A 22,732-nucleotide genomic window follows, 5' to 3' on the forward strand; every position below is an offset into this window, starting at 1 on the left:
ACTCGTTAGCTAGGTATCATCCAAAGTATCTTAATGATTTTATTTAATCCAAACTTTAGGAGTTAAAATGTAACATTTGAAAGAAAAAAAAACTTGTGAAACAAAATTGTTATTAGACAAAAGAAACCCATAGTTTCATGGGGTTTCTTTTAATGCATGATGACATTGGCTTTAAAAAAATAAATTAATAATAAACTATCTTGCTTACAAAAGACGTTAATAATGTTAGATAGTATGGGAGACCAAAACCTACCTGGTTTATTACTCTACTGGGGTTGCCGAAATTAGATCCCTCTCTCTGTCTCACACACACACAGAAATTAAATTCACGTCAAATCTAAATGGTATCTTTGATTCCGTCAAATGTTAAAATATCGAATGGAGTATTGATGACTATTGATTTTCTTCTCAAAAAGAAAAAAGAAAAAAGAGAAAAAGAAAAAGAGAAAGAGAAAGTAGAGTAGCATTGATATTTTTATACTCGGTAGAGGTAGAACGACTGAGAAGAATTGTTAGTGGGCTTCAGGTCGGTGGCACCGTACTTGTTCCGTCTCATGTTTAGAGATCTATCTTTCTCTTGTCTTTTTCTATAGAATGGTTTGGAATCTATCTATATGGATCATCTTTTTATAACAAGTGGGTTCTATATATAATTGTGAAGGTTATAATCCAACTTGCAGCGGCAAACATTGACTCGATCTTTAGCAGTTAGCTAGGCTTCCACACATTTACTATGCAGCGAAAGGCATGTTTTGCTAACATGTGGGCAGGTTTATTACCTTACCGACGAAGATTGGTAATTTCAACTCTGGTATAACTCTTTTATTTTTTGAGAAACCCAACCAAGAGGCCATGTATTAATGAACATGGGCGGCTCTAGGTGCAGTCCAAGGATTCAAATGAATCCCTTGAGCTGGGCCAAAATATATATATATATATATATATTCGCAAGCTTTCATTCTCTCCTTGCTCTATGGTCAATAAACTGGACGAGGAACGCTTATGTCTCTGTCCTCCAATGAAGTTATTAACGAATAATTTGCTCAACTCCTCGAAAGAACTTACTGAATTCGGAAGTATTTTACTGAACCAGACTCGCGCAGGCCCTTTAAGGGTAGTTGGAAAGGCTCTACACATTATTTCATCCGGAACCCCTTGAAGATGCATAGTAGTCTTGAAGGTAGCAATATGGTCAAAAGGGTCACGTGTGCCATCATACGAGTCTAAAGAGGGCATCTTGAACTTTGGTGGTAAGGGGTGGCTATTGATGGATGAGACAAAGGGTGAGTCAGTTCTGTGAACCAAATCTTCTACAGGATTGGTCCTTCTCATGCTCTCTCTCATTTCGTCCATGACCTTCCTCATCTGGTCCACCTCTTTCTCCAAATGTGGTACCCTCTGTGAAGCTGCACCCCTTGATTGATTTTCAGATTCAAGGTTTCTTTCACCTTCCCGACTTTGTTCACGTTCGTCCCCACGAGCCTCATGCCTTTGCCTTCTAAAATTAATCTCCCTTTGCAAGTCTTGATTCTGGTGAGTTAATTCTGCCATGGCAGCGGCCATGGATTGCATTTGTTGGGCAGAAGGGAGCTGCATGGCAGGCGCTGATTGCTGACCGCGATGGGGATTACTAGAAGCGTCTCTACTCTCCTGGGGGCCTGGACTGGTAGCCCCTGATCTTGTCCGGACCATCTCAGCCCTTTTTCAGAGAAAGAAATAGTAGAACTGGCAAATAGAATTCAAGTGCGATGAATATAATCTGATTTCTTTCCCACAGACGGCGCCAACTGATATTCTTACAGAAATCAGTGGGCTGAAGATTCCCGGGTCTTGATCTTGAAGAGAATCCTGTAAAACAAAATTAGATTAGAGGAGACCGGTGGGTGCCGGCCCAGGGTCCTCCGATGGCAAAGTTAATATTGTCTCTAGTTGTCTAAAGAAAGAAAGCGCTATCCAGAAAATGTTTTTTTTTTAGAAGAATTTTTCATACCTCGCTTCTTTGGCAACGTGCCCTTTATATAGTGTTCGGCAAAAACGGTTACCTTGTAACTTCTCCAGTTGTTGCGGGTCTTGAGAGTAACCGCTTGCAACCGCTATGGCAGTTATAATACTTGGATTTCATAACTGATCATTTACTGCGGAACGGTTGCTAGAATATTGCACTCATTGAGAGCAGACGCAACCCTTCATCTCGTCTGTTCTACCTCTGCCAAAGACGAGATGCTATCATAACGCTGGCTCGTCCATCCTTAAGGACGGACGAGCCATTTTCACAATGCCTCGTCTTTGTTCCTCAGGATGAAGGAGGCAAGGAAGAGTATTGACTCCATTGGTGAAGCTCCTTTTTCCTGTGATGAGGTTTCATAGACGACCCGAGCTATCTTTTTCCTTCCCCATTGTTTGGACGAGTCGTGTGGACGACTTAGGAGTTAGACATTTTTGCCTCTTCATCAACATTTGCCCTTTAACTATCAACTAGCTTTTCAAAACAAGAATAGAAACAAAACCATACATATCAACCAGCTTTTTCAGAATTTCAAACTATGAACTCCAATGAACCCTTAATGAGAAAGAACGGAAACCCGTTATTCTTTCTATCTACAAAAACAATTTCAAATTATATTTTGGGAAAATTACACTTTATCACCCTAAATTATGCACTAGATTACACTTTGTATCCTACACTATCTGAATGCACACTTTACACCCTAAACTATCACACTTTGCACTTCTGTGTTACTTTTGCTGTTATGTTTGATTGAATTTTACTCCATATGACAAGTACATGCTTCTTGTTTAGGTGGAACAAACTTAAAAAACTAAACACCCTTCTTCAAAATCAATTAAAACAAAATCCAAAACTTTTTTTCCATATTTCTTTGTATTGCGCGTGTGCCTCTCCCCAAATTCAAATTCTTCTCAAACCCTCTGGCCAATTACAAAAAGTGAGAAAAAGTAAAAAGTGAAAGTGTTAAAAAGTTTTTATGAGTGGAGAGGGAGTAATTGCATTGGGTGCAATACGCCTGGTCCTAATTCGATCTGGATACTAGGTACCTCAATCAATAAATTTAGCTTAAAATGCAGAAACACCCCTAAACTTTGATTCAAATAAAATGAATCACATAATTCTGTTTTTAATTGAAAATTTGAAGCCCCCTAAAATTTAAGAAATTCCTAGATTAATCATTTTGACATTCTGTCTAAATTTCCATTTCCCTCCAAAAAAAAAATAAAAGAAAAAAAAAATCTTTGAACCAAATTTTAACTTCATAAGATGATTTTGACCCGAAATTTATGTGACATTTTTTTCGTAATTGACCTTTTATGAGAAAGAGGTCATAAATGGGTCCATGCATGTGTGAACATCCAATTGTGAAGCCATCCATTAGATCACTATTTGGAGGTTTTTTAGGCTTTTAGCCCATCATAAGGGTTAAAGACAAGCCCAAGTTGAACTTGATCCAAAAGCAAAGTCCAAAACCGAACCCACACTCTGCCACGGTAAACCAAAAGCTCGACCCGCCCAGCATTCACTTGAATTTCTTACTTTCCATTCCCATCTAGTTCTTTTGCTTCTTCTTCTTCTAAAAACCCTCAAATTCTTTCACTCCAATTCCTACTTAAAATCTTTGCTTCAATTTCCAAACCTTCAATTCTAAGCTTCCTCTTAATCAAAACCAGCAATATATTCATTCAAATTTCACTTTCTAAACCCTAATTCACCAATTCTCAAATTCGACTTTATTCAAAAACCCTAGTTCCCATGGCGTCGAAGAAGAAACAACCCGAAGGCATTGCTCTGTTGTCAATGTACAACGACGAAGAAGACGAGGACATGGAAGACCTCGACGAAGAAGAAGAAGAACAAGAAGAAGAAGAAGAAAAGGAAAATGAAAAAGCGGAGCGGAGAGAGGCAGAGGGGGAAGAGCAATACGACGACTACAGAGATTCGAGAATGGTGGAGGGAGACGATTCGATGGACATTGGAGAGCGAGTGTTTGGCGGTGGTGAATCTGCTAACGATGGAACGCCGCAGATTGTCAACGACGACGCGGTGCCGGATAAGGGGCGGTTTGGGAACTCAACGCCGCAACAGCCTCAAGTTTCGCCGCAACGAGAGTCGGTGACGCCGGCGGCGTCGGATAGTTCGAGGAGGAGTAGGAGAGGGACGCTCACTATTGTGGACTATGGTCACGATGAAGTTGCTATGTCTCCTGAGCCTGAGGTATTCCTTTTTCCTTTTTGAGTTTTAATGTTATAAACTTTGTTTGGTTGCTGAGAAAGTTGAAGGAATGAAGAGAGTTGAATTCTTGCATTTTTCATTTCATGTTGTTTTAGGCTAAGTTGTGTGTGTGTGTGTGTGTTTGTGTGTGTGTGTGTGTGTGATTAACTCCAAAGAATGAAAATTTCAATATTTCACATTAGTAAAGAGGGGTTGTAATTGGTGTCTTTATGTGAAGTTGAATTTTGCATTGCCAATAGCCTTGTGGCTTGATTGGCACCTGCTGGTGTTTCCAATGGAGATGTCCAATGTCCAAATCCCCATCTTGCCAACTAGCGAGCTATCAAAAAGTTAAATTTTGCATTTAGTTATTGAGAATATAGTTTTTTTTATAAAGTTCATGGAAATTACTTGAATCACTTGTGAAGATGAGTTGATAATGATTTGAGAGGATAGGTCTGAGTCGATCACCGTGGGGTGGGGGTGGGGAATGGTGAACCTACTATAAACTGCGTGGCCTTACGTTATATTTTGCTTTTGTGCGTTTTATGGCAGGAGGGAGAAATATATGGAAGTGGTCGGGTCATGTTTGGAGAAGAGCTTCAAACTGCTAATGGTATGTATGACGTGCTTATGAGCTTTATATTATTTCCTTTTGTCAGTTTTGGCTCATCTTTATCACTTTTTTAATGTGACATTCACCTTTTCATTTGGCATTCTATATATTCATAATGCCCTCATCCTTACAAGTAGAGTGGTGAATGGGCTATGAACTCTTGCTTGGCAAATTTGCCCTCTGAGTTTATATCATCAGAATAAGCTTGTTATATTTTTTTATTTTTGAAGGGACCAAACACTATATGTTGGAAATTATGTTTAAAAAAAGGATTTTTATTCATTTATTGAAATTGGCTCACTTGGAATTGCCAAATATGTGCCTAAGTTTCCTGTTCAGCTAAATCCTCTGCCAGTTTTCCTTTGATTGCCAAAGTTAAATTGTTGGAAATGCAGAACTATAGAATTTTATTGGAGTGAAAATGAGCATTCTGTATGAGTTTTGTCATCACCCAGTCAATGTCGTAGTTGATTGGAGTATAGCTTTACAATCCTTATCCTGTTTTGCTCTTTTTGATATGTTTGAGCATTGTAATTTGAGAGTTTGATTGTACTGATCCCATGGTACACCCCTGGTGTACTTGGCTTTGTTTTGGTTTTAATAAAATTTTCGCTACTTATAAAAAAAATATATAAAGAAAAAAAAATTAAAGTAAAAAACGCAAAGTGCCGATAAAAAAAATCACAACAGATGTTCTAATTTAGATCCTTATTTGAACATTATTTATGCTCACATTATCCTTCTCTCATAACGGGTTGGAGGGTGAGGTCATGGGTTCAAGGCTCAATTGTAGTGTGTAAATGAAAAAAAAAAAAAACAAGAAGTATATTTGAGATCTTGGGCCTTGGTTCAGGTTGTGAAGTGGTAGTGGGGTAGGGTGGAGAGGTCAGGTATACATCTTACTGAAAAAGAAGAGAAGGGAAAAAACAATGAAATTAAAATGATATGAAATCAGATGTTTTTGTTCTTTAGTACTTTGAATGTCCTATATCCCTTCTTTTCTATCTTTAGTTATCTAAAAATTGCTTGCTATAGGTCATTTCCAAGATAATACACCTCCGGGTACTGTTCAGGCACCTAGTCATCAAGTAACTTCTCCATCATTTGATCAATCACAATCTGATGCAATGAATTATATTGTGCGTGAATCGGAGGGTGCACAGGTTGAGGAAGCTGTTATGGAAGAAGGAAAAGAAGTTGATCCGTTGGATAAATTTCTCCCACCACCACCCAAGGCAAAGTGCTCGGAAGAGCTGCAAGTAAGGCCCTTTTAAATGCGTTTTTTTTTTTTTTTTTTTTTTTGGCTGAAAAGATCAATAATGTTTGAATGTGAAGACACATACACACACACGTCTGACTAAGACAAGCTTACAGGTACAGTTTTGGAAAGTACAGGACTATCAATCCCGAACTGTTCCCTTTAATATCTTCTTTGAATTAGTTTGAAGTAATGCAATTTCTCTCTAAAATGATAAGTTCAAGGCATTGGCCATTATATGCATCTGGTAATCTAAGAGTTTATAAAGATGAGTTTTGTTACTTCCCTCTTTCTACCGGCGTGCTTTTTCATATATGTTCTTCTTTGGGTAGGGGAAAGGGCTATGGCTGCCCCTTGAATAATCACTCTCAACAGTGTTTACTTTTAAAACATATAGTGTAGAGCACAATATTTGCAATAAAACATACCTTACTTATCATATATATATATATATATGTATTTTGATAATTCAATAGTTACAATGGGGGAGGTGGCATTTGAACCCTGGATTTCATGGACATGCCAAGAGGTGCCCATCATTTGAGCTACAAGGCTCTTGACAAAACCTTTATTACCTATCCATATATATATATAATGTAGAGCACAAGTAGCCCCTAAACTTCACTTTTGAAATCAATGTCATGAATATGAATGGAAAGCTATCACATGAGTGGTTCATGGTAACCTATTACCTATGTTGTATTTTAAGACAAATTTGCCCTTTCAAATAGAATTGTAACATTCGAGGATAATATTGGTTGAATGAGATATAGGTTTTTGAGGGTATCACAAGGATCAGGTAAAAGCAACATATGATTGTGTGGTTAAACCAACTTTAGTTGATTACAACACTGGTGTAACCTTGCTGAAATTTAGGGCCAGTTTGTGTCAGTATCACTTAATATAACCTGAGCTCCTTACATATCCAATTGAATTGTGTATGCAAATCTAGGTGATAGATTGTAGGGATATGCTGTGGGCTGATTTTTATATGAAAAAAAAAAAAAGCATGGGTCATGCAGGACGATGAAATCTAAGGGGGAGCTTGTGTTTTTAAATGAATAAAAGCATGGGTTATACAGGACAATGAAGTCTAAGGGGGAACTTGTGTTTTGGGATATAAAAAGATAACAAGAAGGGGTAGGATCTAGGAGTTAGGACTTAGGATCCGTTTAGTTGGAGGAGTGGAAAAGTGGGAGGATAGAAAATAGAGAGATGATAGAAAAGTGGGAGAAAAGAAAATATTTTAGTTTTCTCTCATGGTGTTTGGTTGGGGTGAAAAAGTGGAGGGATAGAAAATGTAGTTTGTATAAATTTTCTTTGCCAACGGAAAACTGTGGTTTAGTTATTAGAGCTTTGCCAACGGACCCTCTTTGATTGGTCTCATTGTTGGGGTTTCTCGGATTGTTCTACCCTTATGGATTTTCTTTCGTCTTTTTTTTGATAAATAACGGAATTGTATTAAAAAGAAGCCCATGTACACCGGGGGTGAACATGGAAAACAGTACATCAAACACATAAATTACAAAGATCAAGCATTTCAAGAAAATTAGAACAAGGGAAAAGATTAAAGGAAGAACTCCACTCTAGCAAGGTATGAAGAAGAAGAGATTTAAGATCAGAAGTAGACCACTCCTTCCCGTCAAGACATCTTGAGTTCCGCTCTCGCCAAATACACCATAGGACACAATGAGGGACAGCCCTCCATAAATCAATGCTTCTTTCGTCTATTAGAATAGATTAAGGGCTGCTTCTGTCTTTTTGTTTCTTTTTTCCTTCGTTCACTACCGTGAACTCCTTGTATTTTTCTTGCTTTTCTTTTATTAAAAATATTCTCTTCTTACTTATCAAAAAAAAAAAAAAAAAACCGAATGAAGTATAGAAAAAAAAAAAACCAATGATAAAAAAAAAAAAAAAAAAAGGCAAAACCCAGTTAATGTTGAGCAACAACACAGCTGCAGGGGTGCTATAGTCCATTTATGTTCTCTCTAGTACTCCAATTTGCAGAGAAAACTTTTTGGTAGGCCGAGAGAGAAAACACATGGGTCCTACCATTTATTTTCCTTCCTCCCTACCTAACCAAACACACTCCAAAAAGTTTTCCTTCCCATTTTCTCTCCAAAGTTTTCCATCCATCCTATTTCACCTCCAAATAAACACACCCTTAGGGTTTGCTTGGAGTTACACTACTAAGTTGATTTGGTGGCTGCTTTTCTTCATCTTTTGGAGTCTCATTTTCCTTGGTCTAGGGGTGGAGATCGAGTGCGTTGGAGGTTGTGTAAAAATGGGAAGTTTGATATTCATTCTTTTTATGTTGCTTTGAGGTGGTACTCTCTTGTCACTTTCCCTTGGAAGGGTATTTAGGGTGTGAAGGCCCCTCGGAGAGTGTTTTTTTGTTTGGACAGTGGCATGGGGGAAGCTTAATACTTGTGACAATCTTAGGAAGAGAGGGCATACTAAAGTGGATTGGTTTTTTATCTATCAGTGTAGTGGGGAGGGGGTGGATCACCTTTTGATTCATTGTACAGAGGCTTATCAATTGAGGTGTTTTGTATTTAGATCTTTTGGTATCTCTTGGGCCTTGCCAAGGAGTGTGAAAGATCCTTTGTTTGGTTGGGAAAACATTTGATGGATATTTGGAATTTGGTTCCACTTTGTTTGATGTGGATTCTTTGGCAAGAACGGAACAGGAGAATGTTTGAGGATATGGAGAGTACAAGGGACCGGCTTTTAATTCACTTTTTTGCGCCGTTGTTTGATTGGTCTCAAGTTTGGGGACTCACGAATAGAGATTCCATTCCAATGTTTATTGGGTCTCTATCTCATTGTGTACAATCCTTTGTATTTATTTGTAATTCTTTAGGCTAGTTTATGCCATTTTGCGTGAAGTGGTCTCTTTTCAATCAAATTCTCTTATTAAAAAAAAAAAAAAAAAAAACTTAGGAGTTAGCACCTAGAGTTGCTTGGAATTAGTACCAAGCATGTGATAATGATAGGAACAGAGGAATCTATACCTAAGTGCGTGTTTGGTTGGAGTGATTTGTGGGATGATGGAAAATGAGAGGAGAAAATAGAGGTGATTTGCGTGTTTGGTTGGGAAGGGGGTGGGACTTTTGGTGGGACCTGGGTGTTTTTTCCTTGGGCCCACCATTTGGGGTGATTTTGGAGTCTCCCTGAATTGGGGAGAAAATGGGGAGGGAGGAGGGCTTAGATGGGAATTTACCCATCTGCCCCTCTCCTCCCCCATTAGGTGTTGGTTCCTTTTTTCTTTTTCAAAGTAACGTTTATTTTTATTTGCTAACAATTATTTATTTATTTATGTAATAGGAGCATGAGAGTAAATTTATACAAACTACATTTTCTATCCTTTCATTTTTCTTCTCAACCAAACAAAAAGAGTTTTTCATCTTTCCATTTTTACATTCTCCCAAACACACTTGAGGGAAAACTAAACCTTTCCTATCTCCTCCTTTTCTGTTGCCCCATCATTTTCTATCCCCATACTTTTCCATCCCCCCAACCAAACAAAGCCTAAAGGTCCCAAACTTGCTTGGAATCTTCCAAGCATTGGATGAAAGCTTCCAATCCAAATTTCATTAATCCATGATCAGCTATTTACAATAATGAACTTGGGCCCATTAAATAGATTCCACAAATTATATCAAACATGGAAAGAAAATAAACTCATAATGAGATTACATCATTATGAAAAGAAATACGAATAACAATAACATCCATTTAATAAAAATGGGGAGATTTTTTTAGCTGTTTTTGTGCTTCCTTTTTGTATACAACCTGTGTAGTTGGGTAGGTTTTAGTTTTATTATTGTTATTATTTTTTTATTGAAATTATTTTCTTATCCAAATGAAGAAGGATTGTTTTTTTTTATCATGTTGAGTGAAATTTTATATCAAAGAGTTTCCTTGTATGATCAGATGACTGCCTTGGGTAGCATGATAGCATCCCCTTGATTCCATTTGTTGATTTTATTGATTTTTTTGTCTATGTAATTGTATTCTTTAGAAAAGGATAGATTCGCATCTTTTGTAAGTGAGCTTCCCTTCTTTCTGGGAGAATCTAAGTTATTGATTTGTGCTTAATACTTCACAAACAATTCTGTTCTATGCTAATTTTGGATTAATAAAGTACTAAAATTACAAGTATGCTATTGCTTTCAGATATATGACATTTTATTTACTCTTATTATCCTTTTCTTTTCTTTTCTCTTATGTAATTACAGAGGAAAATAAATAAGTTTCTTGATTACAAGAAAGGTGGAAAAAGCTTCAATGCAGAGGTACGCCATAGGAAGGATTACAGGAACCCTGACTTCCTGGTGCATGCAGTGACGTATCAAGATATTGATCAAATAGGGTCTTGTTTTAGTAAAGATGTATTTGACCCTCATGGATATGACAAAAGCGACTACTATTTTGAAATAGGTCAGTAAACAGTTCCTTTGCAGATCTCTTTGTCTGCATGTCTGCGTGCGTGTGTTGTGTAGGTCTTTTTTGAGTAGTTTGTTTGTTTATTGTTATGTGTGCATATGTGTATCTATTTGTGTGTTTCTGTACTTGCTTTATAGTATTAATTTTGGACCTCATGTCTAATTACCCAGAATGTTATTTTTAGCCACGGGGGAATATACCATTATAGGATGTGTTTGGTATAGTGGAGAATTAATTTTAAATTAGTTGTTGGCTGTATAGGTTTCTCGCTAGTATGAATAGTAGATGCACAATCCAAAACCTTTTTATGGCAAGTTGAAGATCTGCAAGGTTGAGGTCCTTCATTTTTTTGGGTGGGTGTGTGTGGGGAAGGGGGTGTTGGGGGGTTGTGTGGTGGTTAAGGTTGGTCTTTTATTGTCTGCCATGCTTATTTGTGAATTATGCATCTTCCTGTTGCATTAGTTTCTTTGTTTGCTGGTTGTTTTTCTTTTAAATTATGCAATAATGTCAACATATTACTGCAATCATAGATTTCTTCAACATAATTTCTTGCCACTTATTTTCTGGTATGTTCTATAAAGCAGAAGCTGATATGAGACGTGAGGAACTAGAAAAGAAGAAGAATCCAAAGGTTGATTTTGTTTCTGGAGGAACACAACCTGTAACAGTTGTGTCTGCACCAAAAGTTATCATACCTATTCCAGGTCCAGAAATGATCTTATTGTTAATTCAGTGGGATAAGTTGGCTTTCAGAAAATATTCCCTTTTTTAACCCCATTTTCATGTGGGTACTGGTGTGTTCTTATATTGAGTCATTTTGCAGGTGTTTCATCTGCAGCTGCCACTGGCCTGCTACCTGCAGTTGATACCACTAATAGGGATGGTAGACAGAACAAGAAATCTAAGTGGGATAAGGTACTCATATATGCACGTGGTGCTTGCAATTTCTCTATCATATCAATAAACTCACCATATTTTATTATTAATATGTTTTTCTTTCAGGTGGATGGGGACCGAAGAAATCCTTTGCCCTCTGGGGGGCAGGATTCTATTTCTGCAGTTGGGGCTCATGCAGCACTCTTGTCTGCTAATGCTGGTGCAGGATACATGGCTTTTGCGTAAGTGTTCTTAACACAGGATGCCTCATAATCATCCTGTACAATATTTCTTGTAATATTTAATAAAATCTTATTAAAAAAATATATATTAATGATCAACTCTTTCTCCCAGTATTTATGCATGCATGATTCTCACTTGTGTGTTATTGAAGCAGCACACGTGACATGTTGGCTCTTCTACTTCACTTATAATATAGTTGCCATTTTCTAATATTACTCTTTCACCACTTTTACAATTTTTTCTATTGACTGTCCCTTCCTTGCACTCTTTTGGTAACTTTTTTCATATGTTAAAGCAATTGGTGACTAAGTTTCCCCTTATGATTCTTAAAGAATTCTCTGATGTCTATTGTTTTCAAGTGTTGCCTTGCAAGTTGTACTAATAAAAAAAAACTTGTAAGTTGTTAGAAGATTATGAAAACTGCCAATGAGCTCTAGCTCAATTGGTATCTCATCCCCTTGCAAGTGCTAGGTGAAGGGTGAGGTCCCCATGAGATGTGTGTAACTTACCACTAAAGGCCCCATTTGTTTTGGCATAAAACATTTTCTGGAAAATGCATTCCTTATTTTCAGGTGTTTGGGATGGTTGAAAAACTTTCAAACCAAAATCAGTTAATGTTGATCATAAAAAATACCATTTACGAAATTAGAGCAGTAAATGAACCAAGCTTTTAAACAGCTCAAGCTTGATCTAGGAAAATGCTTGTTTGTGTTCGTTTATTTAGTAAATGAGTCAAGCTCAAGTCTAATTTTAGGCTCGAGTATTAAACAAGTCAAGCTCAAACATAATAAAGTATTTGTGAACAAGCTTGTGGGTATGAGATTTGATTTAACTATATATAATATTATATGGTTATATGTATACAAGTATGAACATATGCTTGCTTAGACTTGAAATCGGATTGGGTAAGTTCGAAAAAAAGTTCATAAGATATCAAATTATTAAATGTAATTTATTGATAATATAAATAGTTACCTATCAAAAAAATTGATAATATAACTAGTCCATTTTCTAGTTAAAATTATATGTATAGTTTTAACAATACAAGGTTGATGAATCTAATTTTTATAAATTCATAAACGAAAATCATTCTTTTTAGGAGTTCCCCTGGGTTTGATTCACATTAGGAGTTTCCCTAGATTAATTGTAACTTGATGCGCAATTTTGACGAGTGAGTGATACATAGTTTGACTAGTAGGGTCATGTATCCATGGTCTAGACCACTAGGGGCGAGTCCAAAGGGCCCTGCAATGGTGAGTTTCCACATCATCAAAGAAAATAAAAACCAAGCTTGAACATGCATTCCAGTTTGGTGATGAGCTCAAGTTCAGCTCATCTTTGAAAAAAATCAAATGAACAATCCTAGACTTTTAATACTTGCTTTGGCTTGGCTCGTTTTTAGTTTTATTTTGAATTTAAATGTATCAGCCTCAAGATAACAAAAACCTTCAATATAACTGAAATTTTCCATTTCTGATTTTTAACTCTAATTTCTATTTGATTTTGCTAGTAAGTACATTTAGTACTATATTTTCATCATTGTGAACATAGCGTACTCTTTTTAATTAATAAACTTCTGTTACCTGTCCAAAAAAAAAAAAAAAAACTGAAATGCCCCCTAAAGCCATCAAAATTACAAAAATATACCCCCGAAACCATCTAAAGGATGAAAATACCTCCCAAAACCTGTAAAATGACCATGATATGCCTCACAATTTCGGGATTTGCCCCTAAACTTTTGCAAGTCACACAAAAAGAACTTTCGAGTGTCCTTTTAAAGGTTTTAACTGTTTTAAATTATGCAGGTGAATGTATAAGTTTAGTTGATAATTTTTGTTAATATGTTCAGCTATTTAAATAGTTTTATTATGATTGTACTTATTTGAATTTAGTTGTTTTGTATTAATATTTTAAAGTGGTGAATTAAAGTTTTTTTTTAATCTATATAAAAATATAGGAAAATTTTTGACTTTTTGTACAAGCCAAAAGCTTGAAATGTTTTCTTGAGCATTTTTAGGTACATAACAAAACGCCAGAAAACAAGCAATTTTCCCTGAAAATGTTTTCAGCTTAAAAACGTTTTTCAACAGAAAACATTTTCCATTGAAATAAATGGAGCCTAAATGTGAGTGGTGTATTAGGTTTCTTAATTGCACTGTAATTTACTCATCTGAGGACACTTAGGGTTACATACTTGAGTTTTGATAATATATTACGCTCCATAATTCATACATTTGACCATACATTTTTGCAGCAATGGCTAGTACGTCTATTTTATTGGTTAAAGGGGTAGTTTGTGCTTTAAAAACTGGATCGGTTGTGTGTAAAGATTTTTCAGGGTTCTCAAGTGCCATAATTTACCCATTATTTGTGGACTGAGGGTCCTGTAGTTGGGTTTGGGTAGGTTTGCATATGATACATCGTTTTGGTCTATGTGCAATATAGACTCATCATTTATATATTTTGTAAATGCTAGTACACAATTATTTGAGTTAAACGGTAGGTTGTGAAGCTTGCAACTTTGATCTACTACTGTGTTCAGTATTGAGACAGACATGTAACTTCTCTACAAATGGCTATTATGGTTGCCTTTATAATGGTAAGGTAGTATTGTTATATGATAATAAGTGGTTTGATTTTGTTTTGTTGCTTTTGATGGGTAGATATGAATTGTTTTCTTGGGGGATAACTGATAATAATTTTGTTGTCACTTGAGCTTGATTTGATGGTGAACTGCCTGAATTCTTTGGTACTGTTGGCACTTCTGATTAGATAATGTAATAAAGAGTGTTTAGTCAGAGAGTGTTTCACTAAACGATCCATTGTTGATTATGTTGCAGGCAGCAAAGACGGCGAGAAGCAGAAGAAAAAAGATCCAGTGAGAGGAAGGTAGATAGAAGATCTTGAACCATTCATTGTACTACTCACAAATGAATTATCATACAACATTTTGAGGTGGATAAGTGAATTCTCTCTTTGCCCTCATTTAAGGCAATGGTAAGGGCTTGTATTTTTTATTTTATTTTTCAAATTTAAGTCATACATCTTGTATATGGCAAAAAGATGAAAATAGATTATCTCATTAGTGCCTTTCAGCTTGTAACATGACCCTAGGAACCATTTTATCTTTTGAAAAACCAGCAAGCCCCTTTCCCTTTACTTTAGATTATATTTGTAAAGGGCAAAGTGAATGAAATTGTGAAAAGTTTGGAAGATTTGTCTGAAGAATGTGATAGCCCTATTGGGGGATAAGCTCAAGGAAAGTTGAGTTGACTTGTTTTAACAGCTTAGCACTTCGAAAAAAGTTCGATACAACTTTGATCATTATCCGAACTGCAGGCTTGTAAATCATTTCTTTTCTTAACATTTCTGCAATGAATAATTTTTCTTCAGTGAAGTAGCAGTGTTTATCCTGATAGGTTAATTGTTTTGCTTTTGTTTCCTTTCCCATGCGTCCTTCATCGCAGCTCATCTTAGAGAGGGAGGAAGGGGAACCCCTTAATTTTAAAATGGTCATGCTTTTTGGGACAAGTTAATACTACTTCTATAGCCACTGGAAGTTTTTTAGCCATTTTCAGTGCTGCTGCTTTTAAAGCCAATTTAAGTAGCTACACACAGCTTTTATGGAATTTGCTATAGTTGGCGTTTGTGGGGTTCGAGATTTCTCTTTTGTTCAGCCAACATGAGCATTCTCATTAAGAATGCTAAATGCTATAAATGCTAAATTTTAAAATCAAGTTTGTAAAAAGCACCTAAAAGCAAACTACAACAAACATGCGAAACTTAAAAAAAGAATAGCAGCTGAGCTACAGTGAGCTTTTGAAAGCTCGTTGTAACTCCAATCTTAAAAAAAAAAAAAAAAAATTTATTATTTTAATGCTTGTGGTGGAAAGGGTGATTTGCATAGTATTTTTTATTATTTTAATGAATAGTTTATATTATTTTAAACGAAATGGTAAAAGTATAGAATCTTTGAGTTGTTAAAATTAATAAAGTGACTTTTTGAGATGCTAAAACGAAATGGTAAACGTATAGAATCTTTGAGTAGTTAAAATTGATAAAGTAACTTTTTGAGATGTTAAATGCTAAATTTTTTAATAGTTTTGATGGAATGCTCACTGTCCTTGTGTTGTTTAGCATTATCAAGGACCTATAGTGGCTAGCCAATAGCTTCTGGTACTTTATTGAAAATATGCAATCTAGATTAGTTGAATATTTTTCTCAAAAAAAAAAAAAAAATGATTAGTTGAATATAGCTTGAGGATCGAGCAATTGGTCAATTGTAGTAAAAGCGTGTTGTAAAAAGTGGGAGAGAGGTCTTGCTCTCCAGCTTTCACTCGCTTTATGACACTTGACCCTGGTCCTCAAAGCCAAAAATGCCCCCCCCCAAAAAAAAAAAATGCACATGCTAATAAAGAAAGTCGGTAACCAAAATGTCATCCTTTTAACATAATATACCTCAGTTGAATCTTGAATGCTAACTTTAGAGAAAGGTTTTTACAACCCATAAAAGGACAATAGTTTAAGAAGAAAGCCGTTCCTATATGTAAAATGAGGCAATAACCCCACCTTGTCTCAATTACACTGATATTCTTGGATGCCATCTTACAATCATTTTCATGAGCAGTCTTTTTGCCTTCGTTTCGATATTCATGCCACTCGACAAAATCATCCTTTATCTCTCACTCATTCTTTGCTTCGGCCTATCAGAAGTGATATTCGGTGTTTGTTTCATGATTACTACTGGTCCATCAAAATGATATTCTTGGAACGCTGTTTCATTATTATTATTATTATTATTTTTTAACTTCTTGAGTAGTTAGGGTTTTGCAATCAGATCGCTTGCTGTTAGCTCGATTACAATCAATAAGGTTTCCATTTTAGAGAAACTATAACCTTGGTATTCTAAGACAAATTTGTGTTGCATAATTACAAGGTTTATATTAAGAGTTTTATGACTTAACGGCACTTTTTAATGTTTTCAATTGAGACATTAGGTTCAAATCCATCATCTCCCAACTATCAATTTTTTTTTTTTTTTTTTTTTGTTTTTTTTAAGGTTTTATATTAAATAATAAATTATTAAATTCTAATGCCAAATAGAAAGGCAATCAACTAGGTGTTAAATGCCGAAAAGAGCAGAAGCAATTTTTAATTATCTTTACAATTAAGTTTTTAAGAGTAAAAATGTTCTTACACTCTTGTACTTTTATTTTACCTAATTTGGTAATTAAACTTTGGTATTGTAACAAATAGACTTCCTTAACTCTTTTTTCCCAATTGAGGACATAAACTTTGATTTTGTGTGTGCCAATTTAATCTCTTTTTGCACCAAATTATTAAAATTAAAATTAAAATGAAGGTGTCATGCACTTATTAAACAAAATAAAAGTTTAGGGGTCTATTTTTTCCCTCCTATTTTGGCAATGCCATTGCCACAATCCATTCCACCTTTTTTTTTTTTTTAGAAATGATATGTGCACACAATTTTTACAATATTTTTACAACAAATTCTAAGTATCAGGTTGTTACTTATTGTTATTGTTAGATTAAAATAGTAATCTCAATGTTAAATTTAAATTTGAACTAATAATAACTAATTACTTGTGATTTATTGTGAAAATGTTGTAAAAATATTATGTACGTAGCACATTGTATTTTTTTAATTCCTCCCCAGATTTTGGCATTCATTTTTTTTTCCCCTCCCATTTTCGGCAATACCATTGCCACAATTACTTTCTTTTGGGCACTCACGTTCCGAGCACTTCTCACACATTCGGTCAGGAAATTTGGGCAGAACGAATTACGGCAATGCCATTGCTGTAATTCAACATTTTCTCTCTCCAAGCTCTTTCTCTTTCTCTCTCATACTTTTGTTGGAATTTCGGCAACACTGTTGCCGAAATTCAATCTCTCTCCTCAATTCCCTAAATAAGTTGTAACAGTGCCTATAACGCAAATAAGTTTTAGATTTAACAATATTTAGCCAAAAGTCTCGTAATAATGGAATCCAAATCATATGACTAGCCCCCAAATAAAAAGGGTATCCAAGTAATGTGATGACATGACCCTTTAAGACAAGGATATCCTTTAAGTAGATGCATCATTTTTTATTTCCCTGGAAAGTTCTTAGTTAAACCAAGACAGCCACTTTAAAATCGAGTGTCTAACCACTCGGCCAACCCACTGAGTTGAATAGATACATCTTCAAAAGTGAAAATTCCCTTCTCCTTTTCCCTATTTTGTGATCTTGAAAAAAAAAAAGCTTTTAACATCTTTTTGGAAAATAATATACAAGTTGCTCTGCCGTGACAAAAATTTGATTCTTTTGTGTAGCTATTTCTTATTTTATAAACCAAACATGATTAGTCTACTTGTTCTAATTACTTTCTAGTTAGAGAACTACTCACCAAGTGAAGTAATTCGAGAACGCTTGCCATCAAACCCTTGTTTTCCACCTTCTTCTCTATTTACACTTTCATTACATCAATAATAAATTGTTCTTTGTTCTTTTGACCAGATTCAAACTTGTCTATACTATTGGAAGGCAATGATTAAAGTGATCCAACTACTCCACTGTCATGGAATTGTCAAACCGATATATTTGACCTTAGCAATTGCATTGCCATTTCATCCACTGGAGAAACTCGGTGATCTATCATGGCTACCAATGTACATCTTTTCAAATTTGTTTTCTTGCTCTTCTTCTTTTGCTTGTGGACTCCTCATGCTGCACATTATTGGAATATAACATTGGAGGGTGATAGTCTCAAACCAGGTGACATGCTCAATTCCTCAAGTAGACTACTTTCCGCTGGAGGGAAGTTCTATTTATGGTTTACAACGATGGCAGTGGCAGGAACTCAATTTTTGGTAATAACGGACGTCAGAAATAATGATGTTCGTGATAATGCTGATGTTGATGTTGTATATGTTGCGAATGCAGGCAATCCTATTGCCCAGGGTTCGGGTGTGCTCACCTTGGACAGTGCTGGAACATTGAAAATTACACGTAAAGGTGAGGATCCTATAATATTATACTTTTCTACTCAACCTACTATGAACACTATCGCCACACTACTAGACTCTGGTAATCTTATCTTGAAAGAAGTGCACTCTGATGGATCTACGAAGCATGTGTAATGGCAAAGTTTTGATCATCCTATGGATACGCTTTTGCCTAATATGAAATTGGGGGTAAACCACAAAACAGGACAGACCTGGTCACTTACATGTTGGTTAGCTGATCAAATCATAGCTCCAGGGCTTTTTACTCTTGAATGGGACCCCAAGGGACGCGAAGTGATCATTCGGCGAAGAGGGTTGATTTATTGGACAAGTGGCAAAAAATTTCAGAATATGTTACTCGACAAGACAAAGTCTACGTATAATTTCACGGTCGCTACAAATGGGGATGAAGAATACTTCACTTATAATAATACAGATCAAAGTCAGCAGTCGAAATGGATGATTTCTCAGATAGGTGAATTACACGATATAAAGGGATCAAGTATTGCCCGAGCAGATCTTTGTTATGGCTATAACACAAACGGAGGATGCCAGAGATGGAAACAGCCAGAGTGTAGGCATCGTGGTGACACATTTGAGCTTCAATCTGGCTTTTTCAACACAGAGGCATCAAGTTTTCTAAACAACCAGAGTCTTAGCATCAGTGATTGTAGGCATGCTTGCCGGAGCAACTGTAGCTGTGTGGCTTTTTTTTCTTCTCTATTTGATGATGGCACTGGATGCAAATTTTGGACAGAAAAGTTGAGCTTCATTCCGGGGGAGTCAGGAAAAGTTTTTTTTCTTTCACCAAACCATTCTCGCAGAGGTAAGTTAACTAGTTCCTTGTGCTAGCAACAAAACACAAGTTGAGTTAATAAACTTGTACGGGTTCTCATTTGCCACAACAGCGAGTAGCGGTAGTAACCAGAATTTTAGTTTGAGGGTAAGATGAAAATAAAGAGTTGAAGTCAAAGTCAACTCCAAAATTTTTTAATTATTACTATTAAATCTTGACTAATTCAACATAAAAATTGAATAACATAAGAAAAATATAACGTAAGTGTAAAATTTTTTTAATTTATTTTTGAGAAAAATGTAAGTGTTAAGTTTTTATTTTATTTTATTTTTTTTGAGAAAAATGTAAATGTTAAGTTATTATTTATTTTTGCTTGCATAACTTTAGATTTAGTATAAATGTTGTTGGACTCTTTTTTTTGTTGTTGTTGTTTGAGAATCAAATGTTGTTGCCTTAAGATGCTTCACAAGTGACTATAAGTATATTTTTTGAAAAAGTAAAAGATTCTAATCTAGATATAAAATATCAAAAAAAAAAAATCATTTTATTATTTAGAAGTAAAATGAAAAAATAAATTAAATAAAATCATGTTGTTATACTAAAATGTTTTCAAATGTTCTATGTACGACTTGATTTATAAAAAAAATAAATTGTATGATATTTTTTTTATTTTTAAATCAAATTAAAAGGATTTATGTTTATTAATTTTATCCTATAATCTGTTTATTGTGAAAGCATGGTAGAAGAATTATTGAAAGCAACATGAAAATTTTCGCATACCGGTTGGAGATGTTGTGATAATATACCATTTTTTAACTTTAAAATTATATAGATTACATATAAGAATTTTTTTATCTAGATTATATCATATGAGTTTAAAATATTTTCAAAATAAAATTTCAAGTCAAAACTATTATTACCAAAAGTGATTTTCTTTTAAGGGAATATCATGAGCTTCTTATTGATCATCGGCCAAGAAAAGTTCATTACAAGTGGAGTCAAGAGTACAGTCCTGTAGCGTGATTACATGCAGACCATAAGCTTAAAGCAAACAAAAACATATACAAAGCAATTTCTATATCAGCAAGTTTTTTTTTTTTGGTCTATAGACTTTCTGCTTCAACCATCTGCTTAACTCCAATAATGATCACTAATACGGGTACTTCTAAATTTCTAATTAAAATGTAGGAATGAAGAAAAAGATACGGAATGCCAGTATCATTACCGTTGCTTTGATTGTGATTTGTCTCTTTGAATTGTGTTACATGCTAAGAAGGAGAAAGATTGTACTTGAAGGTACATTGTTCACAAATGGAATCCACACGTTAGATTGAATTCAGCAATTTCTTAATTATTTGTTAAATATTAAATGTTAAATTTATACAGGAAATAATGAAACAAAGGTTGAAAAGGAGTTGCTAGATTTGGTGACTTCAGAGAGATCAATCAATGACAATGAGATTCCAAATAATGGAAAGAGGGGGCATGATTTAACTGTCTTTAGTTATGCAAGTGTTGTGGCCGCCACAAACAACTTCTCCTTAGCAAACAAGCTTGGAGAGGGGGGCTTTGGGCCTGTTTATATGGTAAGCTCTAAATAAATTTGTAAGGAAAGATGTTATAACTAAGTAAAGTGTAACATTGACTCAAGCCTCATTAACTTTATCATCAGGGAAAATTGATAACTGGGAAAAATATAGCTATTAAGCGATTATCAAGACATTTAGGACAAGGGGCTGTTGAATTTAAGAATGAGTTGATACTTATATCTAAACTCCTACACATGAATCTTGTTAAACTTCTGGGTTGCTGCATTTATGAAGAAGAGAGAATGTTAATCTATGAATACATGCCCAACAAAAGCTTAGATTACTCTATATTTGTTTAGAAAAAAAAAAAAAACATTTCAATTATCTTAAGATTTCATTTGCTTCCTCAATGAAAATATTTATATCATATTTTACTTTTTATGTTGGATAGATTCAAATAGAAGCGTGTTATTAGATTGGAAGAAACGCCTCAACATAATTGAAGGAATTGCTCAAGGATTGATCTATTTCCATAAATACTCAAGATTAAGAGTGGTTCATAGAGATTCAAAAGCTAGCAATATACTTCTTGATAAAAATATGAACCCCAAAATTTCTGATTTTGGTATGGCAAGAATTTTTCAACAAAATGAATATGAATCAACTACTACCAGGATTGTGGGGACATAGTAAGTATACAAATATATACATTTTTAAATTGTTTTTCTTTAAATGCTTGGTATTATTTCTTTTACTTGATTATTAAAGGAGTTATAATTAAACATAAAACTTATTTTATGATTTGATGTAGTGGATATATGTCTCCTGAGTATGGAAGAAGTTTTTTTTGTAAAGTCTAATGTCTACAGTTTTGGAGTTCTAATGCTTGAGATTTTGAGTGGTAGAAGAAATAATAGCTTTTACCAGATCGATCACCCACTCAATCTTGTTGGATATGTATGTCAAACACATATCAACTTTTGATAATCTGTTGAAGTTTTTATTACGTGAGCTATTGACATTATACAATCTTGTCTCAGGCATGGGACTTGTGGAAGGAAGACAAAGGGGTAGAACTAATGGATCCAGCACTAAATGATTCTTGTATTAAACAACTATTGAGATGCATACAAGTTAGTCTCTTATGCGTAGAAGAGAATGCAGTTAATAGGCCAACAATGTCTGATGTCATATCCATGATGACAAATGAAAATATGCTACTGCCATCGCCTCAAAAACCAGCGTTTTCATTTGGAAGAAAAGAAAATGAGAATGAAGCAGAAATTCATTCAGTATATGACTTGTCTTTTTCTAGTATGACTGCCCGCTAAATAACTATATGGTGTTGTTTTGTATTTCTTCATACTCATATGTAAGGTGCGTATCAGACAGCTCTTTACTTATTATTAGTGTCTCACTTAAATGCTTTTGTAACAATAAAGGTTGCTCATTTTACAGCAACATATCGGCCTGGCACTTTGATATGTAAGAAACTATTAAATGCCTACGATATAAATATCATCATTTTAAATTTTTAACTATTCAGTGCTGAAAGGGAAAAAATATAGGCTGCGATACCTAGTGTGACAGGACGGGCTAATTATGGTTCGTTGGCTGAAAAAGAGACGAGCCTGTTATGTGCAAGGTCTGTCGTGGACGGACTCGGAATGGACGAATGACAGAGGAATGGGCTGATCGACCATGGGTCTGTTGAACCTCTTAATGGGAATACTTG

General features: G+C 35.0%; 1 protein-coding gene and 1 pseudogene across 1 annotated transcript; both read left to right on the forward strand.

The window, feature by feature from the left end:
- Window positions 1–3,512: 3,512 nt before the first annotated feature.
- On the forward strand, window positions 3,513–15,061 carry LOC112010034 (uncharacterized). Its single transcript, XM_024042386.2, has 8 exons — window positions 3,513–4,225; window positions 4,778–4,838; window positions 5,874–6,097; window positions 10,338–10,539; window positions 11,130–11,249; window positions 11,369–11,460; window positions 11,548–11,663; window positions 14,505–15,061. The coding sequence occupies exons 1-8, from the start codon at window positions 3,764–3,766 to the stop codon at window positions 14,569–14,571; spliced, it is 1,344 nt and encodes a 447-aa protein (XP_023898154.2). The 5' UTR covers window positions 3,513–3,763; the 3' UTR covers window positions 14,572–15,061.
- A 3,109-nt stretch (window positions 15,062–18,170) lies between these two features.
- LOC112010026 (G-type lectin S-receptor-like serine/threonine-protein kinase CES101) lies at window positions 18,171–22,433 on the forward strand (annotated as a pseudogene).
- Window positions 22,434–22,732: the final 299 nt, after the last annotated feature.

Source organism: Quercus suber, unplaced genomic scaffold (genome assembly GCF_002906115.3).
Source record: "Quercus suber isolate HL8 unplaced genomic scaffold, Cork oak 2.0 scaffold_186, whole genome shotgun sequence".
Classification (NCBI taxonomy): domain Eukaryota; kingdom Viridiplantae; phylum Streptophyta; class Magnoliopsida; order Fagales; family Fagaceae; genus Quercus; species Quercus suber.